Source organism: Pongo pygmaeus, chromosome 9 (genome assembly GCF_028885625.2).
Source record: "Pongo pygmaeus isolate AG05252 chromosome 9, NHGRI_mPonPyg2-v2.0_pri, whole genome shotgun sequence".
Classification (NCBI taxonomy): Eukaryota; Metazoa; Chordata; class Mammalia; order Primates; family Hominidae; genus Pongo; species Pongo pygmaeus.
This window is the reverse complement of record NC_072382.2, coordinates 20532070-20558548: the sequence shown is the minus strand read 5'-3', so window position 1 is coordinate 20558548 and position 26479 is coordinate 20532070. Positions and strand designations below refer to the sequence as shown.

Sequence of the window (26479 nt, the reverse complement as noted above, 5' to 3'; positions counted from 1 at the left end):
GTTCTGCATTATGCCCGTAAAGCTGTCTTTCTAAAGCACCATTCAGGATGTTGTTACCACTCCAATTGTGTCACTTCCTCTCGTCAAAAGCCTTGGGTGAGCTCCCCTGTCTCGCACACTAGGTGCAGATCTGGCTTCTAGAAGCTGATTGTATTCAAGATGCTCATGGTCTGGCCCCAACCAGCTGTATTACTTCCTGTGAACAAAAGTTCTCTGCAAAGGAATTTGTAGGAAAGAGACTTTATCTCAGTGAACAGTTTGTAAACTGGCAGAACAAAGGGAGGGTGCAAGTTTTATAGTGCCTAGGTTCAGAGTCAGGTCTGTTTATGCAAAGGAAGGATTGAAACTTGCCTAGTTCTGGTTGGTCAGCATAGCGAAGTTCTGATTGGTTGATACAGCTGCCCCCTGATTGGTTAGTTTCCAGGCCCAAAACCAGAAGTCTCTCAGACATTTGTTTCAAACGGCTGATTGAGGGAGTTCAGGGGGTGGGGGTTGGTGGTTCTTGCCCAGTTTAGCTTGGGATCAACAGCTCCAACAACGTGTCCAATCAACAATGGCTTGATTGTAAAAAGGGAGGTCTTGTACTACTTTTATACATGTTTTTGAGAACAAAGAGTACATGACTACTTGCTCCCCCAGCTATGGCCGTCTTGTTCTGTTTTAAACATGACACCCCTCAGCTGCGGGAGTCTATTTTATCTGCTGGCCCAGGACGTCCATTAACATTTTCCAACCATACTCAATCCTTTGGAAAACTGGAGAAAACTGGAGTACTTAATATTTCTAAACCTAATTTGCTCTCTATTGTTTATACCTCTTTGTTCATGCTCGTCTCTCTCTAAATGCATCCTTTCTCTCAAATCATTTCAACCTGGGAGGGCTTTTTTTGTTTGTTTTTTAATGAGACCGGGTCTCACCATGTTGATCTTGCCCAAGCTGGTCCAAATTCCTTGGCTCAAGCAGTCCTCCTGCCTTGGCCTCCCAATGTGTTGGGATTACAGGCATGACCCATAGCGGCCAGCCAGGGAGGGCATTCATGGTGTGTTTCATGAAATCCATGAATCCCCATGAAATTATATGCAAACATTCCTATATGTATGTTTTTTTCTGGAGAAAGGGCTTTTGTCAGTAGATTCTCAAAAGCCCATAGCTCCCAAAGTTAAATTGATTTAGTGGCCTTTGAAGGAATATAAATTAACTAATGTGTGTTCAGCAAAGTTTATGTCTCATTAAAATTTAGTCCTGAATCTGCTGGATGATGAAATAATTTTGAATGGATAATTATATTTAAAGCTGAAAGTTTCAGAATCAGGTAAAATGTTCTCATTCATTTTTTAGGTTCCTAGATGTAGCTCTGTGTAGAATCTATTTTCCTCAAACGATAGTATCTCAGTATTTTTCACTTTAGTATCTTTAGTTAAAGAAAATTTTTTTCCTCCCACTCCCACATGATTATTCCTAGGCTAGTAGACAATACCATCTCTGTATGCTTTGATGTATCAATGCCTTTTTAAAGATATTAGTCATTTTTTTTTCACTTTTTTTTTTTTAGATTCCTATAGGCAATGGAAACTGATCTCAATTCCCAGGACAGAAAGGACCTGGACAAGTTTATTAAATTTTTTGCCCTCAAGGTAATATGTCCATTCTCTTGAGCCTAGAACTGTTAGAAATAACTTCCGTGCTTCTCCCTTTTGCGAACAACTCTCTTTGGAAAGTAGCATAACAGCTTGCAGCTTGCCCATTTTAAGGGATACTTCTGTCTGTTGTCAACCAAACTGTGAGGTATGGGGGCGGTATTGGGGGTGTAGCTAAAATGTAGCTTCCAATTTTCCACAGCTACTTGTTCAAAAAAAAATTTTTTTTTTTTTTGCAAGCCTGTTTGCAGAAATGTCAAACTGTTATGCCAGGTTATTGGCACAGTATGTTCCCTTTGGGTGGGAACGAAGACCGTCAGCTGGAATGGGCAGCATTTTGGTCATCTTTCCTTAAGTTTCAACTAATCCTGAAATGTTCAACTTTTGTATATTCTTCCCTTCCTGGTAAATGAGGAATTAAAATTGAATTTTGAATGCCATATTTTCCTAAATCTAAAAATCATTTCTACCTATGTCACTCCTCTCAACCATTGCCATGCTAGAACAATCCATGTAGTTGATTTTAGTTGTAAAATTATGTGGAAGACTTTTGCCATATGGGCCAAATGATATGAATAATTGTGGAATTTTTGTTTTAAATCTACCATGGTGTTACAAGTTTGTGGCAGGGAATATTTAAAACCACAGTTGGACACGTTTCTTTATGAACATCATAGCCACCATGCTCAGCTTTCCTTCTGCCATATGAGAATATTACAGTTTGCAAGCCTCATCCTGTAATTCCTTTCACTGGTTGACACTGTACACTCAGGAATGTTTATAAAGTTATTTTTTGTATGTAGTGTTTTTCCCATCTGTTTTCAAAAATTAAAATTATACTGTTTCCCAAAGTATACTTATGATTAATTGTCATCTTTTAAACTCTGTATTGGGAGGATTTTAACCCTGATCAGGAGCCAGATTAGTTTAAGACTTTTCATCATTTGAGGATTTCTTTTGTGTGTTTTTTTTTTTTTTTTAGACTGTCCAAGTGATTGTCCAGGCTCGGCTTGGTGAAAAGATTTGCACTCGTTCATCATCTTCTCCAACGGGTTCAGATTGGGTAAAATTCTATTATTTACTAAAGTGTATACTGTAGTGTTTGTCACAAGGAATGTGTAAAGTTCTCAAGTGCAATAATAAGTAATACCATTTATAGTATTATAAATAACAGTAAAATATCTAATTCCATTTGATCCATTTAATTGAAAAGGTTGTTCTTATTGTATGTTAATCCTGAATTTATTTGGTTCTTAACTTTCTGCTGTGATAGATGAAAAGCTTAGTCCTTGTAAGATAAAAATTGTATCTTGGCTAATTTTTGTAATGATAATTACCTTTTTCAACTTGAGATTTGGGGCTTTGATGCAGGATTATCCCTTATGGGGAAGGGAGAAGTGAATGAATTGTCTTCCTTAATCAGCCACAGCAATACTTGCATTACCCAGCATACACTAATTTCTTTTTCCATAATGTTCCTGTGAGTGTTTCATGCAAAAGTCCCTTTTGTTTTCCAGTTCAACTTAGCAATCAAAGACATCCCAGAGGTTACACATGAGGCAAAGAAGGCACTGGCAGGGCAACTGCCTGCGGTCGGGAGGTCCATGTGTGTGGAGATTTCACTTAAGACTTCTGAGGTAAGGCTGTAGCCAGGTTGGTGTCTTCATTTAGCACTCAAGGCTCCTCACACTCTGAATCCAGTTCATTTCTCAGTCTTATTCCTGCCCCTTTCCTCTCTGACATTCTTATCATTCTCTGAGGTGGTCATGGTTTTTTTGGTTCTTTTTTGTTTGTTTGTTTTGTTTTGTTTTTTTGAGACTGAGTCTCGATCTGTCGCCCAGGCTGGAGTGCAGTGGAGCGATCTTGGCTCACTGCAACCTCTGCCTCCCAGGATCAAGTGATTCTTCTGCCTCAGCCTCCTGAGTAGCTGGGATTACAGGTACATGCCACCATGCCTGGCTAATTTTTGTATTTTTAGTAGAGACAAGGTTTCACCATGTTAAGTCAGGCTGATCTCTAATTCCTGACCTTGTGATCTGCCCGCATTGGCCTCCCAAAGTGCTGGGATTACAAGGGTGAGCCACCGCGCCCACGCTGTTTTTTGTTTTTATTTATTTTTATTTTTTTGAGACAGAGTTTCACTCTTGTTGCCCAGGCTGGAGTGCAGTGGCACGATCTTCACTCACTCCAGCCTCCGCTTCCTGGATTCAAGCGATTCTCCTGCTTTAGCCTCCCAAGTGGCTTGGATTACAGGCACCTGCCACCATGCCTGGCTAGTTTTTGTATTTTCAGTAGAGACAGGGTTTTGCCATTTTGGCCAGACTGGTCTTGAACTCCTGACCTCAGGTAATCCGCCCACTTTCGGCCTCCTAAAGTGCTGGGATTACAGGCGTGAGCTACTGCGCCTGGCCTGTTTTGTTTTTTGAGACAGGGTCTTGCTCAGTTACCCAGGCTGGAGTGCAGTGGCACAATCATGGCTCATTGCAGCCTCGACCTCCTAGGCTCAAACAGTCCTCCCACCTCAGCCTCCTGAGTAGCTGAGACTATAGGCATGCACCACCATGCCCAGCTAGTTTTTGTATTTTTTGTAGAGATGGGGTTTCACCATGTTGCCCAGGCTGGTCTCAAACTCCTGAGCTCAAGCAATCCGCCTGCCTCAGTCTCTCGAGTGCTGGGATTACAGGGGTCGTGGTTTTTGAACTTATTATTCCAACCACTTGGTATAGGCTTTTTACCCTCTTGTTCACATGACATACTTCTGCTCATCCTTCAAGACTCACGTGCTCTAGAAACTTTCCACCTTTTAATGGGAGATATAACTGCAGTCTTTACTTAGACTTCCTATGCTGCTTTGTTTATATTTGTTTCTAGAGTGTGACTTGCTGGGTGGTGGTGGTTGTTGCTTTTTGGGTTTTTGTTTTTTTTTTTTTTTTGAGACAGAGTCACCTAGGTTGAGGCACAGTGGCACAATCTCAGCTCACTGCAACCTCTGCCTCCCGGGTTCAAGCGATTCTCATGCCTCAGCCTCCCGAGTAGCTGGGATTACAGGTGCATGCCCCCATGCCTGGCTATTTTTTGTATTTTTTGTAGAGACGGGGTTTCACCATGTTGGCCAGGCTGGTCTCGAACTCCTGACTTCCGGTGATCCACCTGCGTGGGCCTCCCAAAGTGCTAAGATTACAGGCCTGAGCCACCATGCTCAGCCGGCTGTTGTTTTGAGACTGGGTCTCACTCTGTCACCCAGGCTGGAGTGCAGTGGCGCAGTCATGGCTCGCTGCAGCCTCAAATTCCTAGGTTCAGGGGATCCTCCCACCTCAGCCTTTCCAAGTAGCTGGGAGTATAGGCATGCACCACTACACATGGCTAATGTTTAAAAAAAAAAATTTTTGTAGAGACAGGGTCTCCCTGTACTGCCCAGACTGGAGTGCAGTTCTGCTTATAGCTCACTGCAGCTTCAAACTCCTGGCCTGAATTGATCCTCCTGCCTCACACTCCAGAAGTGCCAGGATTATAGGAGTGAGCCACTTTGCCCAGCCTGTATTGTGAGTTTTTAAAAATGTTTTTGCTTGCCTTATTTCACATTAGGATTGATGCAGATACTGTTTCAATGTATTTTCAGTAATAGATTATAAGGCTGTATGGTATAATGAAAGGTAAATAGAATTTGGAGCTACACAGAGCCAAGTTCAATCCCAGCTGAGTGACTTCAGCCAAATTACTTAACCCCACCCCCACTAGCACTTTTTTTTTCTGCTCTGTTGCCCAGGCTGGAGTGCAGTGGCACGATCTTGGCTCACTGCAACCTCCCCCTCCTGGGTTCAAGCGATTCTCTTGCCTCAGCCTGGTTCAAGCGATTCTCCTGCCTCAGCCTCCCGAGTAGCTGGGACTACAGGCACCCGCTACCACACCCAGCTAATTTTTGTATTTTTAGTACAACTCCCAAAGTGCTGGGATTAGAGGCATGAGCCACCATGCCTGGCCCAGCAATTGTAATTCTGAAAATTTTCCCAAAGAAATTAATTGAGTTTGTGGGAGAAGTTTTAGTCTCAAGGTTATCACAATATTTGCAGTAATGAAAATTAGAAACAACCTTTATTTTCACACTGAGATGAAGATACCCAAAAAAAAGAATAAAGAAACAACCTTAGCCAGGCACAGTGGCTCACGCCTGCAGTCCCAGCACTTTGGGATGCCGAGGCAGGCAGATCATAAGGTCAGGAGATCCAGACCATCCTGGCTAACGTGTGAAACCCCGTCTCTACTAAAAATACAAAAAATTAGATGGCTGTGATGGCAGGCGCCTGTAGTCCCAGCTATTTGGGAGGCTGAGGCAGGAGAATGGGGTGAACTCTGGAGGCAGAGCTTGCAGTGAGCCCAGATCGCGCCACTGCACTCCAGCCTGGGCGACAGAGTGAGACTCTGTCTTCAAAAAAAAAAAAAGAGAAACAACCTTTATGTCTAAGAATTGGAGGACTGGTTGGATAAAATGATAGTCATATGGTGGGATACTGTGGAACCATTTTAAATGATTTAGAATTTTTAATTATAAGGAAAATTCCATGACATATTTATTAAGAAAAAGCAAGTCATCAAAATAGCATATAGACTGTGATTGTCCTTTTATTTAGAGAAGAGGCTTGTTCGATTATAAGTTGATATCCATTTTTTTCTTTTTGCTTATCTATACCTTTTAATATTTTTATAGTGACTGTAATGCTTTGAAATTAAAAATTTTTTAAACAAATATTTTAAATTTGTCCTTTCTACAGGGAGATTCCATGGAGCTGGAAATATGGTGTCTTGAAATGAATGAAAAGTAAGTGCTGCGTCTTAGGGTCCTTGGTTGTGGTTGCTGAGGATAAAGTAGATGACATCATGTGAAAAGCAGGGCTTTGTTTTCAGAGTCAGGGAGGGCATTCTGACCACTTAAAGCCAATAGGTCTTTGCTACAATTTGCTTCATCCTTGGCTTCCAGCCTAGACACAGAGATGACCTTCAGAGGGAACATCAGTCCAGAGAGACTCAGATACTACAGGGAAAGGAGCAGCAGAGAAGGCTGAAAAGGCTTTGTTGTTTTCCCAGAGTACAGCTAGTTCTCTGATTAAATCCCTTGTGAGCTCTTGTAATATGACTACTCTGTTTTGTCTGTTTTCTGTGTGGCAGCCATCCAATAAGATTTCCCCTCCCTGCTCCTTTTTACAGACTGTATGGGTCATGGATTGGAAATGCATGTTATTTCCTTTCCCCATTTTCTTCTTTCAAGGCAGATTAGCTTACCTCCTGCCTGAAGCTTCAGTTTTCAACAAGAGTATATAGGAAAATTGAGGAAATATCAACACATCAAAAGAAAAATCTTAGTGATAAGTATATGTGGTGGACATTAATATTCTTTATTGAGTAAATGCAATTGCCAGGTTATGGCCCAAAATTTTAGAGCCAAGCTGACTTTTCTGCAGACTTCTGTTAGATTATCGAGATAGACAGCTCATAGGATAGTACATGTTTGCACCTTCAGTGTATATAATTGCAGTATTTATTTATTTATATGCTTTCAGATATGCTGCTTTATTTCTTTAAAAAAAAAAAAACCACTTTGAAGCTAGAAAAAAATATATTGGGTGCCTTTTGTGCTCATTTGCCTGTGTCTAGTACATGAGAAAGTAAAACATTGGCTTACCTCAATAATCTGTTGATAAAGGTGTAATTAGAGTTCTCTGGTTAGTCAGAACATGTCTTAATAATAAATTTGGTCTTGTGTAGCTCCAGCACTAAATAGAAGAATGCTGACCGTATCTTTGTGCCTGGCAGGTGTGATAAAGAAATCAAAGTTTCCTACACGGTGTACAACAGACTGTCATTGCTGCTGAAGTCTCTTCTTGCTATAACTAGGGTGACACCAGCCTATAGGCTCTCCAGAAAACAAGGGCATGAATATGTCATATTATACAGGTAAACAGCATAGATGGTCATCTTGATTCACTCATCAACCTCCTCACTTTGCACATTGTCTGGCATTTAGATGTTCTGTGATGATGTTTTGGACAGTTGGTTGGTTTGTTGGATTATTGATGCTGTCGCTTTCATATGATCACTATCCAGCCTGCCTTATGAACCTCACCCTTCCAAAGCCACCAGGTTTATTATCCTTTTCTATATGCACAATCATAATTCCTGTGGAATGGATGTTGAGGTCCTAGTGATAAACATCTTACAGCTAGGGAAGGAAGTCAAGAGTTTTATTTATTTAGAGACAGAGTCCCGCCCCATCTCCCAGGTTAGAGTGCAATAGCGCGATCTTGGCCCATTGCAGCTTCTGCCTCCCAGGTTCAAGTGATTCTCCTGCCTTAGCCTCCCGAGTAGATGGGACTACAGGCACCCGCCACCACGCCCAGCTAATTTTTGTATTTTTAGTACAGACAGGGTTTCATCACATTGGCCAGGCTGGTCTCGAACTCCTGACCTTGTGATCCGCCTGCCTCAGCCTCCCAAAGTGCTGGGATTACAAGGTGTGAGCCACGGTGCCTGGCATGGAAGTAAAGACTTTAAAAAACAGTCTATACTGGGAAGATTCCACAGTTTTCTGTATTCCAGGGTTAAATTAAAACTTTATCTAACAAACTGTTAACTCAGTTTAAGTTTTTAATTAGTTGTCTGTGGATATAAAGAACTGGTCAACAGAGTATTTTCCTTGGAGCATTTCACCTCAGCACATTTATTGAGCACCTTCTTAGTGCAAGCATTGTGCCAGGAGAACTGAAGAACTGTACAGAGGCCCAGCATTAGAGGTGGTTTAATATAGTGAGGGAAACAATTTGATACATGTATAATTATTTTTAAAAAGCAGGATTTGAAAACTGCAAACCAGAATCAGGAAAAAAAGGTACTGAGAGAATATAGAAAGATAAAATTTGTTCTGGTTGGTAAACAGTGCAGGTCTTATGGAGGAAGTAGCATTCAAGCTGGCCTATTAGGGAAAGAGAATTTGAGCTGGTAGAAGTGAGGGAGAATAATTATTCCAGATGGAGAGTTCAGCAGCTAGCAAGGCACAAAGTGGAGGGCAGGGTAAGAGCTCTGCTCAGATTGTCAGATGAACCGGAGTGGTGGAGTAGAGGGTATGTAGCAAAGTGTGAGAGAAGAGCTTGGAATGCTGGGGTCCCAAATCTACCAAAGACGCCTTTCTTGTGTATTTAGTGATAAGCCATTGGTTTAAGCCTTTGCCTTACATGTGTAGAGCTGATTTTTAGACAAATAGTATAGCAAGATAGAGGGACCAAAGGAGGAGAGACTTATCTAGTTCTGTTGAAATAATCCAGTACCTGAGAATAGTTGTCATTTCCTTTAACTTTCTTAGCAATATCCTAGCAAGCCTAACCATGTCTATTTTTCTAGGTCTTTAATAAATTTTTGCTGTCTTCTCTGTAGTATTCTGATTTCAAGTTGTTTTATTTGAAAATTGCTAGACTTTTATTGAGATATATTAGAACGATACCCTACTAAAATCATCGGCTTAGTTACCTAGGACTGGTAGTCCTTTTCATACCAGTGTTTAAAGTGTTCCTTTATCATGTGTCTCTGGAGTAATCATTATTGCTCACAGGGGCCGGATGCATTCCTGTAATCCCAGCACTTTGAGAGGCTGAGGTAGGTGGTCACTTGAGGATAGGAGTTCGAGACAAGCCTGACCAACATAGCGAAACACTGTCTCTACTAAAAATACAAAAAATTAGCTGGGCAGGGTGGCACGCTCCTGTAATCGCAGCTACTCGGGAGACTGAGGCACGAGAATCACTTGAACCCCAGAGGCGGAGGTTGCAGGGAACCAAGATCACACCACTGCACTCCAGCCTGGGTGACAGGGCTATACTGTATCTGAAAAAAACCCAAAGAAACTAGTACTGCTCACAGGATGTTGATCATTTAGGAGTGCTTTTGGATACAAATAACTGTAGCTTAGATCTAGAGATGTGGGTGATCTCAGAGGTAGACTTGGCTTTTCCACCTGCTTTTTATACTATTGTTAGAAGGTTAACAGCCTGATACCATTAAAGAATAGTCTTGACCAGGTGTAGTGGCTCACGCCTATAATCCCAGCACTTTGGGAGGCCGAGGCAGGAGGATCACCTGAGGTCAGGAGTTCGGGACCAGCCTGGGCAACATAGTGATACCTTGTCTCTACTAAAAATTTAAAAAATTAGCCAGGTGTGGTCGTTCGCATCTGTAGTCCCAGCTACTCAGGAGGCTGAGGGGGGATTGCTTGGGTCCAGAAGGTCAAGGCTTCAGTGAGCCATGATCACACCACTGCACTCCAGCCTGGGTGACAGAGCGAAACTCTGTCTCAAAAAAATACACATAGCCAAGAAAAAGTTTAGCAGATTTTAAGCACCGTATCAGTATTCACATGAATAGTGAACTGCCTAAGTCTCACCTTTTTGTTAAAGGCCTTAAAGGGTATTTACTTAGCAAGATCTCTTTTACCAACACTTTATTAACATTGTTCCTATATTACTTTATGGCAGGAGTCACTAAACTATGGTCAGCCGACCATCTGCTTGTTTTTATAAAAAAAGTTTTTTTAGGACACTGCCATCCCCTTTGTTTACATATTGTCTATGGCTACTTTTGCAATACAACAGAAAACTGAGTATTTGTTATAGCCTATACGGCCTACAATCTTAAAATATTTACCATGTGGTCCTTTACAGAAAGGTTTGCTGATCCCTGCTTTTTAGTATCTTTTGTCTGTCGTATCTGTAGTACTTTTGTGCTTTGTATTTCAGATGTTTATACACATTTCATTTCATTTCTTTTTTTTTTTTTTTTTTTTTGAGGTGGAGTCTTGCTCTGTCACCTAGGCTGGAATGCAGTGGCACGATTTTGGCTCATTGCAACCTCTGCCTCCTTGGTTCAAGTGATTCTCGTGCCTCAGCCTTCCAAGTAGCTGGGATTATAGGCATGCACCACCACGCCTGGCTAATTTTTGTATTTTTATTAGAGATGGGGTTTCACCATGCTGGCCAGGCTGGTCTTGAACTCCTGACCTCAAGTAATCCGCCCACCTCGGCCTCCCAGAGTGCCGGGATTACAGGCGTGAGCCACCGTGTCCGGCTAAATTTCTTTTTTTTCATACAAAACTGTAGTCTGTAAGACCTAGGATTCAGATTTATCCTTATTTCATTCCTAACATCTAACCACGAAGCTTCTTTTTTTTTTTTTTTTTTAGACGGAGTCTCGCTGTGTCGCCCAGGCTGGAGTACAATGGTGCAGTCTCGGCTCACTGCAAGCTCCGCCTCCCAGGTTCACGCCATTCTGCCTCAGCCTCCCAAGTAGCTGGGACTACAGGCACCCGCCACCACGCCTGGCTAATTTTTTGTATTTTTAGTAGAGACGGGGTTTCACCATGTTAGCCAGGATGGTCTCAATCTCCTGACCTCGTGATCCACCCGCCCTGGCCTCCCAAAGTGCTGGGATTACAGGCGTGAGCCACCACACCCAGCAAAACTTCTTCATACATTGTTGGAGCTTAGTATTTATTGAATAAACCCATGTATATATTTAATTTTAACAATATTACTTGAAAAATATGAAAATAGATTTTAGGTATTTTGAATTCAAACTTTTTGCTAATATACACTGGCCTGTCCAGGGAGAATCATAGGAAGGTTCCACTATGTTTATGTTTTTATTTTTTTTTCAGAATAGTCTTACCTAGTTAATTATTCCATGGTGGAAAAGATTTCCTGCTTTGTTAAGTCATCTACTTAGAGATTTCTTCATGGCCAGGCACAGTTGGCTCACACCTGTAATCCCAGCACTTTGGGAGGCTGAGGTGGGAGGATTGCTTGAGCCCCAGAGTTTCAGACCAGCCTGGGTCACGTGGCAAGACCTCATCACTACTATTTTAAAAATGATATATATATATATATATATATTTTATATATATGTAAAAGAGAGCTTCCCACAACTAAACACCACTTACCAAACTCTAGTACATTCTGGTCAGGTATGGTGGCTCATGCCTGTGATCCCAGCACTTTGGGAGGCTGAGATGGGCGGATCATGAGATCAAGAGATCGAAACCATCCTGGCTAACATGGTGAAACCCCGTCTCTACTAAAAATACAAAAAATTAGCCGAGCGTGGTGGCGGGCACCTGTAGTCCAGCTGCACAGGAGGCTGAGGCAGGAGAATGGCATGAACCTGGGAGGCGGAGCTTGCAGTGAGCCGAGATCGCGCCACTGCACTCCAGCCAGGGCAACAGAGTGAGACTCAGTCTCAAAAAGCGAAACAAACAAACAAAAAAAACAGTAGCCGGGCGTGGTGGCATGCTTCGGTAATCCCAGCTACTTGGGAGGCTGAGGCAGGAGAATCGCTTGAACCCAGGAGGCTGGAGGTTGCAGTGAGCCGAGATCATGCCACTGCACTCCAGCCTGGGTGACAGAGCAAGACTCCATCTCAAAAAAAAAAAAACAAAAAAACAAAAAACGCCTTCTAGTAGCAATCCTAGACCTGTTGGCCACTTTTATTTATATATTTTTTATTTCTCAGTAGGTATAATTTTAAAATACGTTTTAGTAGCAGAGAGAAGAAACTTAAATAGCAGTTTCCACTTAATTATTATTTTCCTCATTTCTTTTTTTGAGACGTCTCATCCTTTTGCCCAGGCTGGAATGCAGTGGTGCAATCTTGGCTCACTGCAGTGTCGACTTCCTGGGCTTAAGTGATCCTCCCACCTCAGCCTCCCAGTTATCTGGTGGCTACAGGCATGCAACATCACACCTGGCAAAATTATTTTTTGTCGATGCAGGGTCTTGCTATGTTGCCCAGATTGGTCTTGAACTCCTGGCCTCAAGTGATCCTCCCAAAGTGCTGGGATCACAGGCATGAGCCACTGTGCCTGGCCTTATTTTCTTTATTTTTTAACCAACCCACTCTGTGTACATCTCCATGCCTGTAGCTTAATTGAAGTAGTAGAAATTACTAATGCTCCATCAGGAGAGGTATTTGAGCAGATGAGTAAGGAAGGCTTTGTTTTATTTTGTTTCTAGGTGTTTTGGCTATAGAGGCCCTTAGGAGTAAAGAATCAGGTAACATTTCTTATTTTTTCTTCCATACAGGATATATTTTGGAGAAGTTCAGCTGAGTGGCTTAGGAGAAGGTATGTATCACGGTTGAAAAACATCGTAGTGTTCAGAGCTCTCCTAACTTCAGAGATGAGCTTCGTTTCTACTTGTTACAATATGTAGATTGTCATTTTCACATGCATAATACAAGTAAAGAAAAGATGAGAATGCAGGTAGGTGGTCCAGGTTACCCCTGATCTGCCAGAGTAACCAAATAATTTTTCCCAAAGTTCCAGGAACTCAGTCTTCTTTCTTACTCTTTATAAAGCTGTGTATTTTCCTAATTTTCTACAATGAGGATGTTAAATGGTTCTGATGAACACCAAGAATTTTGAAAAATTGGAAATGAAACCAAGAAAATCAGGAAAGCTTTGTTGAAAGTGTCACTTGCAAGGTCTTGGCTCTTTACTTAGCCGTGGAGTGGCAGCTTGGGTGGAAGGCAGTTACTTCTTAAACTGAAGTGTTTGTGTGACATTCTAGTGCTCCTTCACTGTCTTTTTTAGCATGTGATGTATCCTTTGCAGAGCTGGTTAGTAGAACCTTCTCAGGCCTTAAGACTAACAGTTATTTTATCTCTTTGAAGGTAGCTTTATCTATAAATAGAGTGCTATTTCCCTTGCCAATATTGGCTCAATATAGAATACATTGAGAGGGAAGAAACCTATATATACACGCACATGCACACACACACACACACACGAAATTAAGGCTGCTGCACTTAACGTGCTAAGTGGATAATGCCAGAGATTACACAATAGGCCAAATAATTCAGGGAAAGATGGTCTGGGGGCAGTGTCAGTATTCTCTGCAAAAAAAGCTAATAATGTATCTCTTCTCCTAGGCTTCCAGACAGTTCGTGTTGGGACAGTGGGCACCCCTGTGGGCACCATCACTCTTTCTTGTGCTTACAGAATTAACTTGGCATTCATGTCCACCAGGTGAGGAAGAGCCCTGGAATCCAAAAGAACTCTTCCAAAGATGTTGAAGTTTTTTTTCTCCTAAACTTTAAGACTAAACCTACAATTCAGCTTTGCTGAAAGCAGTACCTTCAGAAGAATAAAGAGAGAGCGCAGTTGCCAGATTGGAGAATTTGAGTGTCCCAGAGCCAGTTTGTCCAGAACGTAGGATTGGTGGTTTATATTTAGGGATTGTGATAGTTAAAGCTCTGGTAGTGCCTGCCAACAGATGTAAGGTGAGGGGCCCTCTGAGGACTTTGTGGGGGCTGGAAAGGCATTCTAACAAATACTGGAATCTGCTTATTGTATTACAGGCAATTTGAGAGGACCCCACCTATCATGGGGATTATTATTGATCACTTTGTGGACCGTCCCTATCCCAGCTCCTCTCCCATGCACCCCTGCAATTACAGGTGAGGAATGTGAAAAGGTGCTCTCCCAAACTGCAGCTAGGCAGAAGCATCCATCCTGCACAAGCGCATAGAACACTTTTCTCAGCACTCACTCTCCAGTGGGCAGGGGGCCACTGATGGAGACCCCACATGGAGAGAAATCAAATGGGCCAGTTTCCCTTCTTTCTGCTCCCTCTTAGGTACACCAAGGCTTAGTATATACACAGACTGTCTCAGAAAATTCTTGGGATATTTTGGATCTTGATGTTAGTGATAAGACTTTTCTTGGTGAAACCCCATCTCTACTAAAAATACAAAAATTAGCTGGGCATATCAGCACGTGCCTATAATCCCAGCTACTCAGGAGGCTGAGACAGGAGAATTGCTTGAACCTGGGAGGCAGAGGTTGCAGTGAGCCGAGATTGCGCCACTGCACTTCAGCCTGGGCTACAGAGTGAGACTCTGTCTCAAAAAAAAAAAAGACTTTTCTTAGTTACAAGTTACTTAGAACCTTAGAAGAGTGGCAGTGATTTGTGGAATATCCTTGACAAATTAATTGGTTTTCAGGTTACCATCTGGCACATTAGTTTCATATCAGAATAAAATGTCTCCAGGTCTAGAACTCAGAAAACAGGGGTTATACTAGATGTATATCAGGAAGGATAGTACCTTTATGTGATAGACCTGTGAAATTGAATAGGCTTGTCTTTAGGGTTTAGATACTTGTTTCATGGAGTCTCTACTAGTGATAATTCTTTGAAAACCCAGATGTGAGCTCCATTACTGGCCCGGCTTAAGAAAATGCTCTCTCAGACCAGGCATGGTGGCTAACACCTATAATCCCGGCACTTTGGGAAGCTGAGATCTGTGGATTGCTCAAGCCCAGGAGTTGGAGATCAGCCTGGGCAACGTGGTGAAACGCTGTTTCTACCAATTTTTTTTTTTTTTTTTGGAGACGGATTTTCACTCTTGTTGTCCAGGCTGGAGTGCAGTGGCGTGATCTTGGCTCACCACAACCTTCACCTCTCGTGTTCAAACAATTATCCTGCGTGAGCCTCCCGAGTAGCTGGGGTTACAGGCATGCGCCATCACACCCGGCTAATTTTTGTATTTTTAGTAGAGACGGGGTTTCTCCATGTTGGTCAGGCTGGTCTCGAGCTCCTGACCTCAGATGATCCGCCTGCCTCGGCCTCCCAAAATGCTGGAATTACAGGTGTGAGTGAGTCTACCAATTTAGAAAAAAATAAAAGAAAAGAAAATGCTCTCTCAAATAATAGGTCAGGTAAGATGTTTGGGTTTAAAAAACAAAACAGGCTGGACGCAGTGGCTCACACCTGTAATCCTAGCACTTTGGGAGGCTGAGGCAGAATTGCTTGAGCTTAGGAATTCAAGACCAGCCTGGGCAACAGAGGGAGACCCCTGTCTCTACAAAAAATTAAGTTAGCTGAGCATGGTGGTACGTTCCTGTAGTCCCAGCTACTCGACGCTGAAGCAGGAGGGTTGCTTGAGCCTGGGAAGGCTGCAGTGAGACATGCCACAGCACTCTAGCCTGGGTGACAGAGTGAGACTTTGTCTCAAAAATGAAAAAACAAGAACAAAACATTGTCAAACCTCTGAATGCCGCTCTCTGGAATGTTTGAAATTATTGAGGACTCCACATGCCTTTCTTGCCAGTACGAAGTGTGTGAAATAGTTCTTAGCACAGGTCCCATCTCTATCTAATCACCTTTTATAGCCTTTCTGAAATTGACTGCCACCACCATAAAATTCATTATTTCTTTCTTTTCATTTTAGAACTGCTGGTGAGGACACTGGAGTAATATACCCGTCTGTAGAAGACTCTCAAGAAGTGTGTACCACCTCTTTTTCCACCTCCCCGCCATCCCAGGTAGGGGGAAGCAGGTTCTGGGGTGGTGGTAGTTATTCGGTATATATATGGGCTTTATGAAATGGTGTCCAAATTTAGCTACAGTCCCTTTTGGTAGTGGTGGTGATTGTTTCAAAGGGGTTACTTTGAGGGGTAAGAGAGAGCCTGCTTGTCCAGAAGATAGTATTTCTAGTCTGTAATTATTCATAACCTTCAGGATTATATTTAGCCCTTACCTTCCTGGTGACATCTTAAAATTCCCTAGAACATCAGTCACAGAATTCCAAATGCATTCTGACACCAGAGATTTTGTCTAACTTATACTTGTTAACTTCATAGCTACTTCTCTATTGAGTGGTAAATTTCATTTCTAATAATGGAAGAGGCCCCAAAGAGCCAAAAATTATTTAGCATAAAATGACAGGGAGAAACCAGTAGTACAACTTTTCTTTATAGTTGACACAGATTTCTGCTTGTGTGTATTCCTTATTCAGACGTTTTTAACCATTAACTTTTCCACTTCAGTCTTCAGTGGCAAACCCAGTTTCATAAAACACAGGCTCCAAACGCTGTTGTCAGCTTCCCCAGAGAAAGCACCCCTGTGGTCTTGTTGTGTAATGTGTGTGGCGCCAAGGCTGCTTTGGCTAAACAATCATTTTTGCAGCTGGCTGAATTGCCGGGGCACATTTCTTGCCTTCCACCACAAGTCACACATCCTCAGCTTCCTTGCCTCCAGATTCCTCTTCTGCCTGCATTAAGTACTGCTCTCCTCTTTGACTTTCACATTAGATGGTTTCTTCTAGACCTACATCAGTTCTACTTGCCTTTAAATCAGCCCAAATTCTCCTGTTTCAACTTCTTATTTGGAGGACCAGACAAATTCATTAGCTGTCCATGTGTTTTTATTTACTGTTGTTGGTGTTTTTGTTTTTTTTTTTTTTGAGACGGAGTCTCACTCTGTCGCCCAGGCTGGATGCAGTGGCACGATTTCAGCTCACTGCAACCTCCGCCTCCCGGGTTCACGCCATTCTCCTGCCTAGCCTCCCGAGTAGCTGGGATTATAGGCACCCGCCCCCACGCCTGGCTAATTTTTTGTATTTTTAGTAGAGATGGGGTTTCACCGTGTTAGCCAGGATGGTCTCGATCTCCTGACCTCATGATCCGCCCGCCTTGGCCTCCCAAAGTGCTGGGATTACAAGTGTGAGCCACTGCGCCCGGCCTTTTTTTTTTTTTAATTTGAAACAGGGTCTCACTCTGTTACTCAGGCTGGAGTGCAGTGGTGCAGTCATGGGTCACTGCAGCCTAGACCTCCCAGGGTCAGGTGATCCTCCCACCTAAACCTCTGGAGTATCTGGGACTACAGGCATATGCCACCATGCCCAGCTAATTTTTTGAATTTTCTGTAGAGATGGGGTTTTGCCATGTTGCTCAGGCTGGTCTTGAACTTCTGGACTCAAGTGATCTGTCTACCTTGGCCTCCCAAAGTGTTGGGATTACAGGCTTGAGCCCCCACACCCAGCCCTTCTGTGTTTTTTGTTTTGTTTTGTTTTGAGACAGGGTCTGGCTCTGTCGCCAAGGCTGGAGTGCAGTGGCGCAGTCTTGGCTCACTGCAGCCTCCGCCTCCCAGGCTCAAACCATCCTCCGAAGTACTGTTTTTGTAATTCCAAAAATGAAAAAATTTTTTCCATCCTTGGTTGTTGGAGGAGATATTTGATTAAAGTCATAGTTCTGCCGGGCACAGTGGCTCACGCCTGTAATCTCAGCACTTTGGGAGGCCAAGGCAGGCAAATCATGAGGTCAGGAGTTTGAGACCAGCCTGCCAACATGGTGAAACCCCCCTCTTTACTAAAAATACAAAAAAATTAGCTGGGCCTAGCGGTGGGTGCCTGTAATCCCAGCTACTCAGGAGGCCGAGGCAGGAGAATTGCTTGAACCCCGGAGGCAGAGGTTGCAGTGAGCCAAGATTTCTCCACTGCACTCTCGCCTGGGCAACAGAGTGAGACTCCGTCTCAAAAAAAAAAAAAAAGTCATAGTTCTGCAGGGCTCAGTGGCTCATGCCTATAGTCCCAGCCCTTCGGGAGGCCAAGGAAGGAGGGAGGATCGCCTGAGCCCAAGAGTTCAAGACCAGCCTGGGCAACATGGTAAAACCCTGTCTCTACCAAAAATAAAAAAATTAGTGGGTGTGGTGGTACAAACCTGTAGTTGCAGCTACTTGGAACGCTGATCTGGGAGGATCACCTGAGCCTGGGAGGTTGAAGCAGTAGTGAGCTGAGATCGCACCACTGCACTCCAGCCTGGGTGACAGAGCGAGATCTTGTCTCAAAAAAAATAATAAACTCACAGTTGTAATCTGTTTCAAAAGCAGGAGTTAATGTCTGTGATTGATGTTGTAAAATCCATGGATCACTATTGTTTCTATTGTTCTAGTTTGTTTTGGGTGAAAGAGATTCTTGTTCTAAAGTTGCCAAAACAGTTTAGTTTGGGGGTTTGAGAATTGTCATTCCCCTGCTCTCGTGAACATATGTAGGCATGAATGTCAGCAGTGATCTGGTCAGGGGAGCTTCTTGTATGCTTACTGACACAGAGTAGCATTGACAAAAAAAGCAGACAAAGACCTACTTTCTTCCTAGTGCACATTAATGGAAGCAGGGTTTTTTGTTGTTGTTGTTGTTGTTTTTAGGTAATTAAGTTGTAGATATGTCTGATATTTTTCTTTTTATCTTTATAAGCTCATCCCAGCTGTTCTAAAAGATATGTCAAATTTAAATTTCAGTAAGCAGTTCTGTTCTATAAGTAATAGATTCATAAATAATAAAGTTGTAACTTGCAAGATATGAGGGATGGTGAGACTGGGCCTTAACCAAATCAGTTTGTCTGTTTCCCTGATGCAATGGAAAGTTGAACCTAAAAGTAAATGGAAATTTAGTAGTTTCTGTATCTGGTGTTTGCATCAAAGTTTGTATGCCTGTGTGACTAAAGGTTATCTTTTTAATGGTAACTGTCTCTTATTGTGTCTTATCGCAATTTAAAACTAGATCACACCAAATTCTTATCAACAGTCTGCACTCCATAAGTGAGCCCTGTCATTACTCCCTGGGGACCTCTGATCAAGGCTGGTACAATTTGGTACAAAAATACTCAATTTTGAACCTAATTTCTCTTGGCAGTAGAGAGACAATCATTTGCTATCATTTCTCCTCATTCCTGTTAATATTATTCCTGTTAATAATGTAGTATTTTTCTTAGTGACTTGCATACTCAATTCAGCAACTTCTATTGGAGCTTTTGCTGGAGTCCAGTAAATACATGTTAATGTGATGTTGTTGGTTTTGCCAACAGTATAAGGATCATTGTGCCATTTGGGCACAGAGTTGAGTCTAGAAATGAACCTACTGTGTGACCTAAGGTCCTGCCTCTAGTTCTAAGCATTAATTAGCTAATCGGTCAGGTTTAAAACTGGAACAGGCCAGGCGCGGTGGCTCACACCTGTAATCCCAGCACTTTGGGAGGCCGAGGTGGGTGGATCACGAGGTCAGGAGATCGAGACCATCCTGGCTAACACGGTGAAACCCCATCTCTACTAAAAATACAAAAAATTAGCCAGGCGTGGTGGCGGGCACCTGTAGTCTCAGCCACTCAGGAGGCTGAGGCAGGAGAATGGCGTGAACCCGGGAGGTGGACCTTGCAGTGAGCCAAGATCGCACCACTGCACTCCAGCCTGGGCGATAGAGAGCGAGACTCCGTCTCAAAAAAAAAAAAAAAGGAACAGCAAGACCCAAAATAATCATGACCATAATCATTATGCTCTTAAGTCGCTTTGAAATCATAAGAGTTTTCAACATGCCCCCAGCTTTTTACTTCATCAGGTTCACCTACACCATCAGGGACTGTAAGAACGCATACACACACCCCTGCACACCTACGTGTCTTCCCTGGAATGACGTAGGAAGCGTGCATCTGAGCTTCTTCAAGTTCCAGCCACCCCTTCAGCTGTTTGAAATTGTCCTGCAGATTCTGGGTTTCCTGAAAACGGCTTTCAGTTGAACATACAAGCCCCGCATCCTTATTCATCTTCAGCACACCTTGCATCTGCAGTCAGACCCTTCTGTTGGAAGCTGCTGTCTGACTTCCTGTCTTTTTTGAGTAGAGACAGACTAATGGTTGACTCAAGTTTCTCTGTTTTGCCAAGTTGTAGCCAGCTCACCTCAGCTTTGTTTTCTAGCTGCTCATCAGGGAGACAGGCATACATGGAATGCCCTGAAATAAACATCACTCTAGGAACCTTCCAAGTTGTCCCTTTAGAAAGACAGCCCCATGCCCTTGCCCTGCTTCACTCCTGACTCCAGTGTCGGTTCTGGCCTCTCTTGCTACCGCCCCTTCCAGAGTTTCTTCACTTCTTTCTCAAGTCCCTTTTCTTTTTCTTTTTTTTTTTTTTGTTTCTCCTGTCTCTGTGTGTGTCTGTGCACAGTGTGTGTTTACTGTCACAAAGGCACATTTTCAGACCCCTACTCCTGTGGTGATGGACACCCTGAGGGTCCCCATGGCAGGACTGGCCTTTTCCCATCAAGTGAGTCCATAATGGGAAGAAGGGGATATAATCAGATGGCATCCTTTTATTTAAAAATTGTAAATAAATTGCAAGGTATAGTTATTTAAATGTCCCAAGGGTTCTGTGGGATTATTTTGAGGCTTGGTAATAGATTTTAATAGCACACAGCCACGGCCCAGCAGCCCAAAATAGGGAATTTTCATCTGCCCCTCCTACCATTGATGTGAAAAATACATGGAGTTATTTATATCAGATTTTTAAATAAACAATCACAACTGGTATTCTGTCTTTTTTCAATATAAATAGCAACATTCCCATACCCAGGGGTGATGGAGGGTGTGATTAGAGAAGAGGACTTTCTATGTCAAAGGGGCCTCAGGACAAAGGAGAGACTAGAATGACTTTGGAGAACCTGATGACTTCGGCTACCAGTTCTGCCCAGGCTTGTGCTCCACACATCTGCTGGGCTTAGCACTGAAACAGCTCAGCCCCTGGGAAAACAGGGAGCAAGGAACTTATTTGAGGCCTTTGGGAAGCTCCACAGCTTGGAATCCCAATCCCAGTACAAACAAGTCTGTGTTTTCTTCTCTAATAATGGCCTCGTCTGTCCCTAACCCCTATCACGTCAGGCCCCCTGCACTGTGGGCATGTGGGCGGGAGCCATTCCTTATCTCTCTACTGAGCCCTCTTGTTTGTCACGCTCTGGGATTGCCTATTTTTTCCTTGCCTTTCCTTTTCTCCTCTTTGTTTTTCTCTTGCTTAGCTCTCAAGCTCTCGCCTTTCCTATCAGCCTGCTGCCCTGGGCGTTGGATCAGCTGACCTGGCTTATCCAGTAGTGTTTGCTGCTGGCTTAAATGCTACACACCTTCACCAGGTATCTTTAAAGATGGGGAGGACCATGGGTTTCCAGTGCTGCCTCCCCTGCCCGGAGGCAATTGAGGGGTCTCTCAAGGCAGAGGGATATGTTCTAAGTGCTATATTCTGAAGCAAAACTCTTTCGTAACTTCAGAGACCAAAAGTGACTCTGAGAGGAAGGAGCCTCTTAGATTTCAGAAAGGAAAGAAGACTTTTCCAGGATTTTTCTCCCTTTCCTTCTTTCCTTTTTCCTCTGTAGTCATTACCGTGCATTTCTTCCATTAACTGAGTTTCAGAGAGGATAAAGATCCAGGGATTGCTGCCCACTTGGTGGCAGCGTTGGTGATGGAAAAGTCAAAAGCAGATGCCATCGTGCTAGAATGTGAGGTTCCCCTCCTGCCTGGCATGCCATGATTCACTGTCTCTTTCCATTTTTCCCCAAAGCTGATGGTTCCTGGGAAGGAAGGTGGGGTACCCCTTGCTCCCAACCAGCCTGTCCATGGTACCCAGGCTGACCAGGAGAGACTGGCAACCTGCACCCCTTCTGACGGAACCCACTGTGCTGCCACACCCTCCAGTAGGTGAGTTCACATTTTGGCTCTGTCTCTGGTAAGGCTGGCCAGGGGCCTGTGCTCCCTGACACACGTGCTTATTTAGTATCAATAAAGAGTAACTTTCAGCATTGGCTGGGACATGGCATTTGAGCCCAAAGCATGGACTCCTAGCTGGGAGTGGTGGCTCACACCTATAATCCCAGCACTTTGGGAGACCAAGGTGGGAGGATTGCTTGAGGCCAGGATTTTGAGATTAATCTGGCCAATATAGTGAGACTCTGTCTCTCAAAAAAATTTATTTTTCCTTTTTTTTTTTTGAGACAGAGTCTCACTCTGTTGCCTAGGCTGAAGTGCAGTGGTGCAATCATGGCTCATTGCAACCTCCACCTCCTGAGTTCAAGCGATTTTCCTGCCTCAGCTTCCTGAGTAGTTGGGATTACGGGCGCGTGCCACCACACCTGGCTAATTTTTGTATTTGTAGTAGAGATGGGGTCTCGTCATATTACCTAGGCTGGTCTCGAACTCCTGGCTTCCAGTGATCCTTCCACCTTGACTTCCCAAAGTGGAGGGATTACAGGCATGAGCCACCACGCACAGCCTCAAAAATATTTTTTTTGAAAAGAAAGAGAAAAACAAAGTGTGGACTCCTTGAAGTTCCCTGGTAAGAATCTGATATATCTGCTGGGATGTCAGGAAGCTGGCCTGGAACTTCAGTACCAACAGGAAACAGCAGGAGCTCGGTTCTTGTCACCCTTATCCAGTAAAGGGGTTGTCAGATGTTTTTCTCTTACCCCAAGATTTATATCCTTGGAGTCAGTCCTTAGTGTTTCCCAAGGACCAGAACAAGGTGTTGACCATAGCCCTGAAGTCTGGGCCACAGTATGTCTGTGTTGTAGTTGGGATTGATCTCCTTTTTCTGCTGTGTCAGAGCCTCATGGAGAGCCTTTGGAACAACTGTTTTCCTCATTTAAAAAAATGTAAATCTTTGTCTTTTCTAATTACCGACGTGATACATTCTATAAAACTCAAATCCTAAAGACATTAGATAGGAAGTGAACGTTCTCATATTTCCACCCTGCAGAAGTCACCACTGTTACCTGCTTATTTAAAGATGAGAAACTTTCAGAAGGGTTAAGTGACTGTCCTGAGCTCAATTAGCTCACAGGGCACAAGGGCGAGCAGATTCTCTGACTCCAGAGCCCCACCCCTTCTTTCCACTGTGCGTTCATTCTCCCTGCGGAGCCATGGGCTATTTTGACCTGCCCTACCCTCCCTTGATTTTGAAGGCCCCAGAGATAATGAGATTACTTTGCCCCCTCACATTCTAAATGAACTTTCTCCTGATAGAAATTCCTGGGTTTTTTTTTTTCATTCCCACGGTAAAGTGGGAAGGAAGTCATTTAGGAAGGTTTTTGTGTGTGTGTGTGCCATCCATCAGGAAAAATAATTTGTGTCATTCCTGGCTTCTCAAACTTCCATCCTGTGCCTTTTCTCCCTCTGTTAGATGATTAAAGGCATTTTACACTCTAGTTTTCTGAGCCTTGACTCTTGGGACATGTTCAGGAGTAGCTAAAGACAGAGGCCCCTGTGTGGGAATTCTTAAATGGAGGTCATAAGAGCTCAAAAGCCTTTGCACAGTACAGGTCCTGTCTGCTGGCTGGAGTCCAGGGGCCACTTGACTGCACAATCCTCCTGCCCACCTTGAACCCCTGTTTTTGGCCAGAGGACTTTTCCTAACCCTTGCTGCTTGTAGGGCTGTGACTGCTGGTTTGGCAGCCACAGCCATGGGCCCCCACTGCTGCTGCTTAGGGCCCCCTGTGCAGGACTCAGCTTCAGTCTGAAAGGCTGGGGAAGGAGGGAGTGGGAACAGCCAAATTAAATGTGTCATTCAAAGACCTTTAGTTGAGGGAGGGATGATTGGGGGCGAGGAGAGGGGAGGAAACATGGCAGGGAGCCCAGAGAACCTTAGCCCAGGCAACTTGTCAAGGGTGAAGAGATCTCTGGCAGGCTAAGGAATCAAATTTGGAACTAAAGAAGAAGAAAAGCTAGAAATTTTAGTAGTTCCAGGAAGTGTAGCCCTCTGCAATCAACTCAAAAGGCAGGGCAATAGTGGCATCAGCCAGACCACATAATGCCATCTCCCATTGATGGGCCAGTGGGGGCCAACTCCTGCCCTAGGCCACGGCCCCACCAGATGGTGTATTTGTAGAGAACTAAGTCGTCCTGCTGTGATTTGAGAATGAGTACTAACTTAACCTTTCTTCTCCAGTGAGGATACTGAAACCGTATCAAACAGCAGCGAAGGACGGGCCTCCCCTCACGATGTGTTGGAGACCATCTTTGTCCGAAAAGTGGGGGCTTTTGTCAACAAACCCATTAACCAGGTGATTTTTCTGCCACTGCCACCTGTGAGAATGTCTGAGTTCTTAGAGTAAGGCCCCACAGGCAGTTTTCTTAACCTGAGATATTAATATATATGAAACTACTGAACTGGCATGCAAAATTGTATGTGTGTGTAAATTTTTCTGTGAAGAGGATTAATAACCTGTGCCACCCCTCCAGAATAAGTTAAGAACTATTGTTCTGTGACCTTTTAAAGCCTCCTACAAGAAAGGGAGACTAGACCTAGATACCATTTAGTACAAAAACACTACACTGTGTCATTGCCTTGGCCTTATTTGAATTGAACTAGGAGGTTCCTCCTCAGCAGGTCCAATGAAGCACATTATTACTGCATTACTGTGGATCAGGCTTCCAAAGCTGAATTCCCAGGGTCCTCAGGACCCCAACCCTTGTTTATGCTGTGGGTGTATGTGATGGGGGACAGGGAGGTGAGCGAGCTTGGAGAGCCTCTGACAAGGCAGGAGCCTGAGGGGCAGCATGGTCAGCATAGCTGTGTGAACTTGCTGGACCTCTAGGCTTCTGGCAACCTGGAAGGAAGCATGAACACTGCAGGAGGGGAAGCCATGAATGCTTTTCTCCTGTGTCTCTTCAGGTGACCCTGACGAGTTTGGATATACCCTTTGCCATGTTTGCTCCCAAGAATTTGGAGCTGGAGGATACCGATCCAATGGTGAGCCCACCGTTGACTACGAGTTCCCGGTAGATGGTGCGGTAGTCATTGTTCTTCCTGGGCCAGAGTCACTAATCCCCCACAGACTATTAACCATGGCCTCTCAGCTTATGGGTTTGTAGCCAGCATTAAGTTCTTCCCAGAATTTTCAGATTGTTTACAGTAACTTGAATCTGGGTCACAGCATCAGCGCTAACCCTGCCTTGCTATGAAACAGGTGAATCCTCCAGATTCCCCAGAGACTGAATCTCCTCTCCAGGGCAGCCTGCACTCAGATGGCTCCAGCGGGGGCAGCAGTGGCAATACCCATGATGACTTTGTTATGATAGACTTTGTAAGTCGCCATCACCTTACTTGACCTTTGCTGTCCCGGGGAACTAGACCTAGAAGCATCTACTGCACTTGATCCAGATTTCCTTCATAGGGATCAGATGTACTGGTGTAGACAGAAGGGATGGACAGGTGGAGCCTGGTCTGGGGAGACATTTTGGAAGCCAATAAACAACAAGGCATTTTGTGTCATGCCTTTGGTTAAAATTCATAATGAAATTCAACTCTAAATGGAGATTTTCCACTGATACCCACTTAGGTCCTATTCGTGGCTAGGCAAGGAGTTTGAAGGAATGGGACATAAACTTAACTAGTGGAGAGGAATATTATCACCAGCATTAGAAGTGAACAGTCTGGAAGAGAAAAGTGTAAAGATTTCTCTCCGTAAGATAAGCCCAGAAGAACCTTTTGATAATTGCTAGAAGGAAAGACTTGTTCGTAGCTTATCTCCTCTGTGGTTCAAGGCAAGCTAAACTGAGTCTGTCTTGTTTTTGAAGAAACCAGCTTTTTCTAAAGATGACATTCTTCCGATGGACCTGGGGACCTTCTATCGGGAGTTTCAGAACCCACCTCAGCTGAGCAGCCTCTCCATAGATATTGGAGCACAGTCCATGGCTGAAGACTTGGTATGGAAACGTGTTCCTCTACCACAGTGCATCCTTATTTGATGGTCATTCCTTTGCCAAAGGCCTAGGAGGCCTACCACCTTCTGTCTTCCCTGTAGTAGGAAAGAGACATAATTAGACCATTATCTTTTGGTCACACTTGAGATTGGCATTGTGCCCAGCAGTCATTATCTGGAATTTGCTTGAGCTTGGTTCCTTCTTTCTCTGCACATTCTCAGCATTACTTACATGCTCCTGTTGTTGTGTGCCTGACGTCTTCTCCTTGCAGATGCCACTAGGCCAAGTTGCTCTGACAGCCCTTGCATTAGCTATTTAGCTTTCCAGGCAGATGCCAGTGGTACTGGGCAGAGGAGATTGTGAGGTCCTGAGTGTCTTTGTTCTTGCTCTTTCCTCAGAGAGCTCACTCCGTCATCTAGCAGTTCTCACACTTGACCAGATGTCCTGATACTGTTCATAATGACCCCATCTCTGCTTAGGGCATTTCCTCTTCCTGTCTCTGAGGGGCAGAAGAGTGCCCTGC

General features: G+C 43.8%; 1 protein-coding gene across 50 annotated transcripts in view; it reads left to right on the top strand.

Annotated features, from left to right (window-relative positions):
- ATG13 (autophagy related 13) overlaps window positions 1-26479 on the top strand; it is a 57889-nt gene that overhangs the window by 28212 nt on the left and 3198 nt on the right. For 20 of the 50 annotated variants that reach the window (XR_008492442.2, XR_010127693.1, XR_008492448.2 and 17 more), the window contains 14 exons: window positions 1553-1634; window positions 2620-2700; window positions 3155-3274; window positions 6407-6453; window positions 7446-7586; window positions 12752-12792; window positions 13599-13695; window positions 14028-14126; window positions 15900-15993; window positions 21821-21957; window positions 24200-24314; window positions 24926-25003; window positions 25221-25337; window positions 25831-25959. Coding sequence is in view for 37 of the 50 variants with exons in the window: in XM_054439718.2 (XP_054295693.1) it covers window positions 1566-1634; window positions 2620-2700; window positions 3155-3274; window positions 6407-6453; window positions 7446-7586; window positions 12752-12792; window positions 13599-13695; window positions 14028-14126; window positions 15900-15993; window positions 21821-21957; window positions 24200-24314; window positions 24926-25003; window positions 25221-25337; window positions 25831-25959 (1365 nt within the window). In the remaining 13 variants the exon portion in view is untranslated. Of the gene's footprint in view, window positions 1-1552; window positions 1635-2619; window positions 2701-3154; window positions 3275-6406; window positions 6454-7445; window positions 7587-12751; window positions 12793-13598; window positions 13696-14027; window positions 14127-15899; window positions 15994-20440; window positions 20540-21284; window positions 21396-21820; window positions 21958-24199; window positions 24315-24925; window positions 25004-25220; window positions 25338-25830; window positions 25960-26479 lie in introns of all 50 variants that reach the window. The other 30 variants (XR_008492438.2, XM_054439696.2, XM_054439695.2 and 27 more) reach the window with 6 other exon arrangements.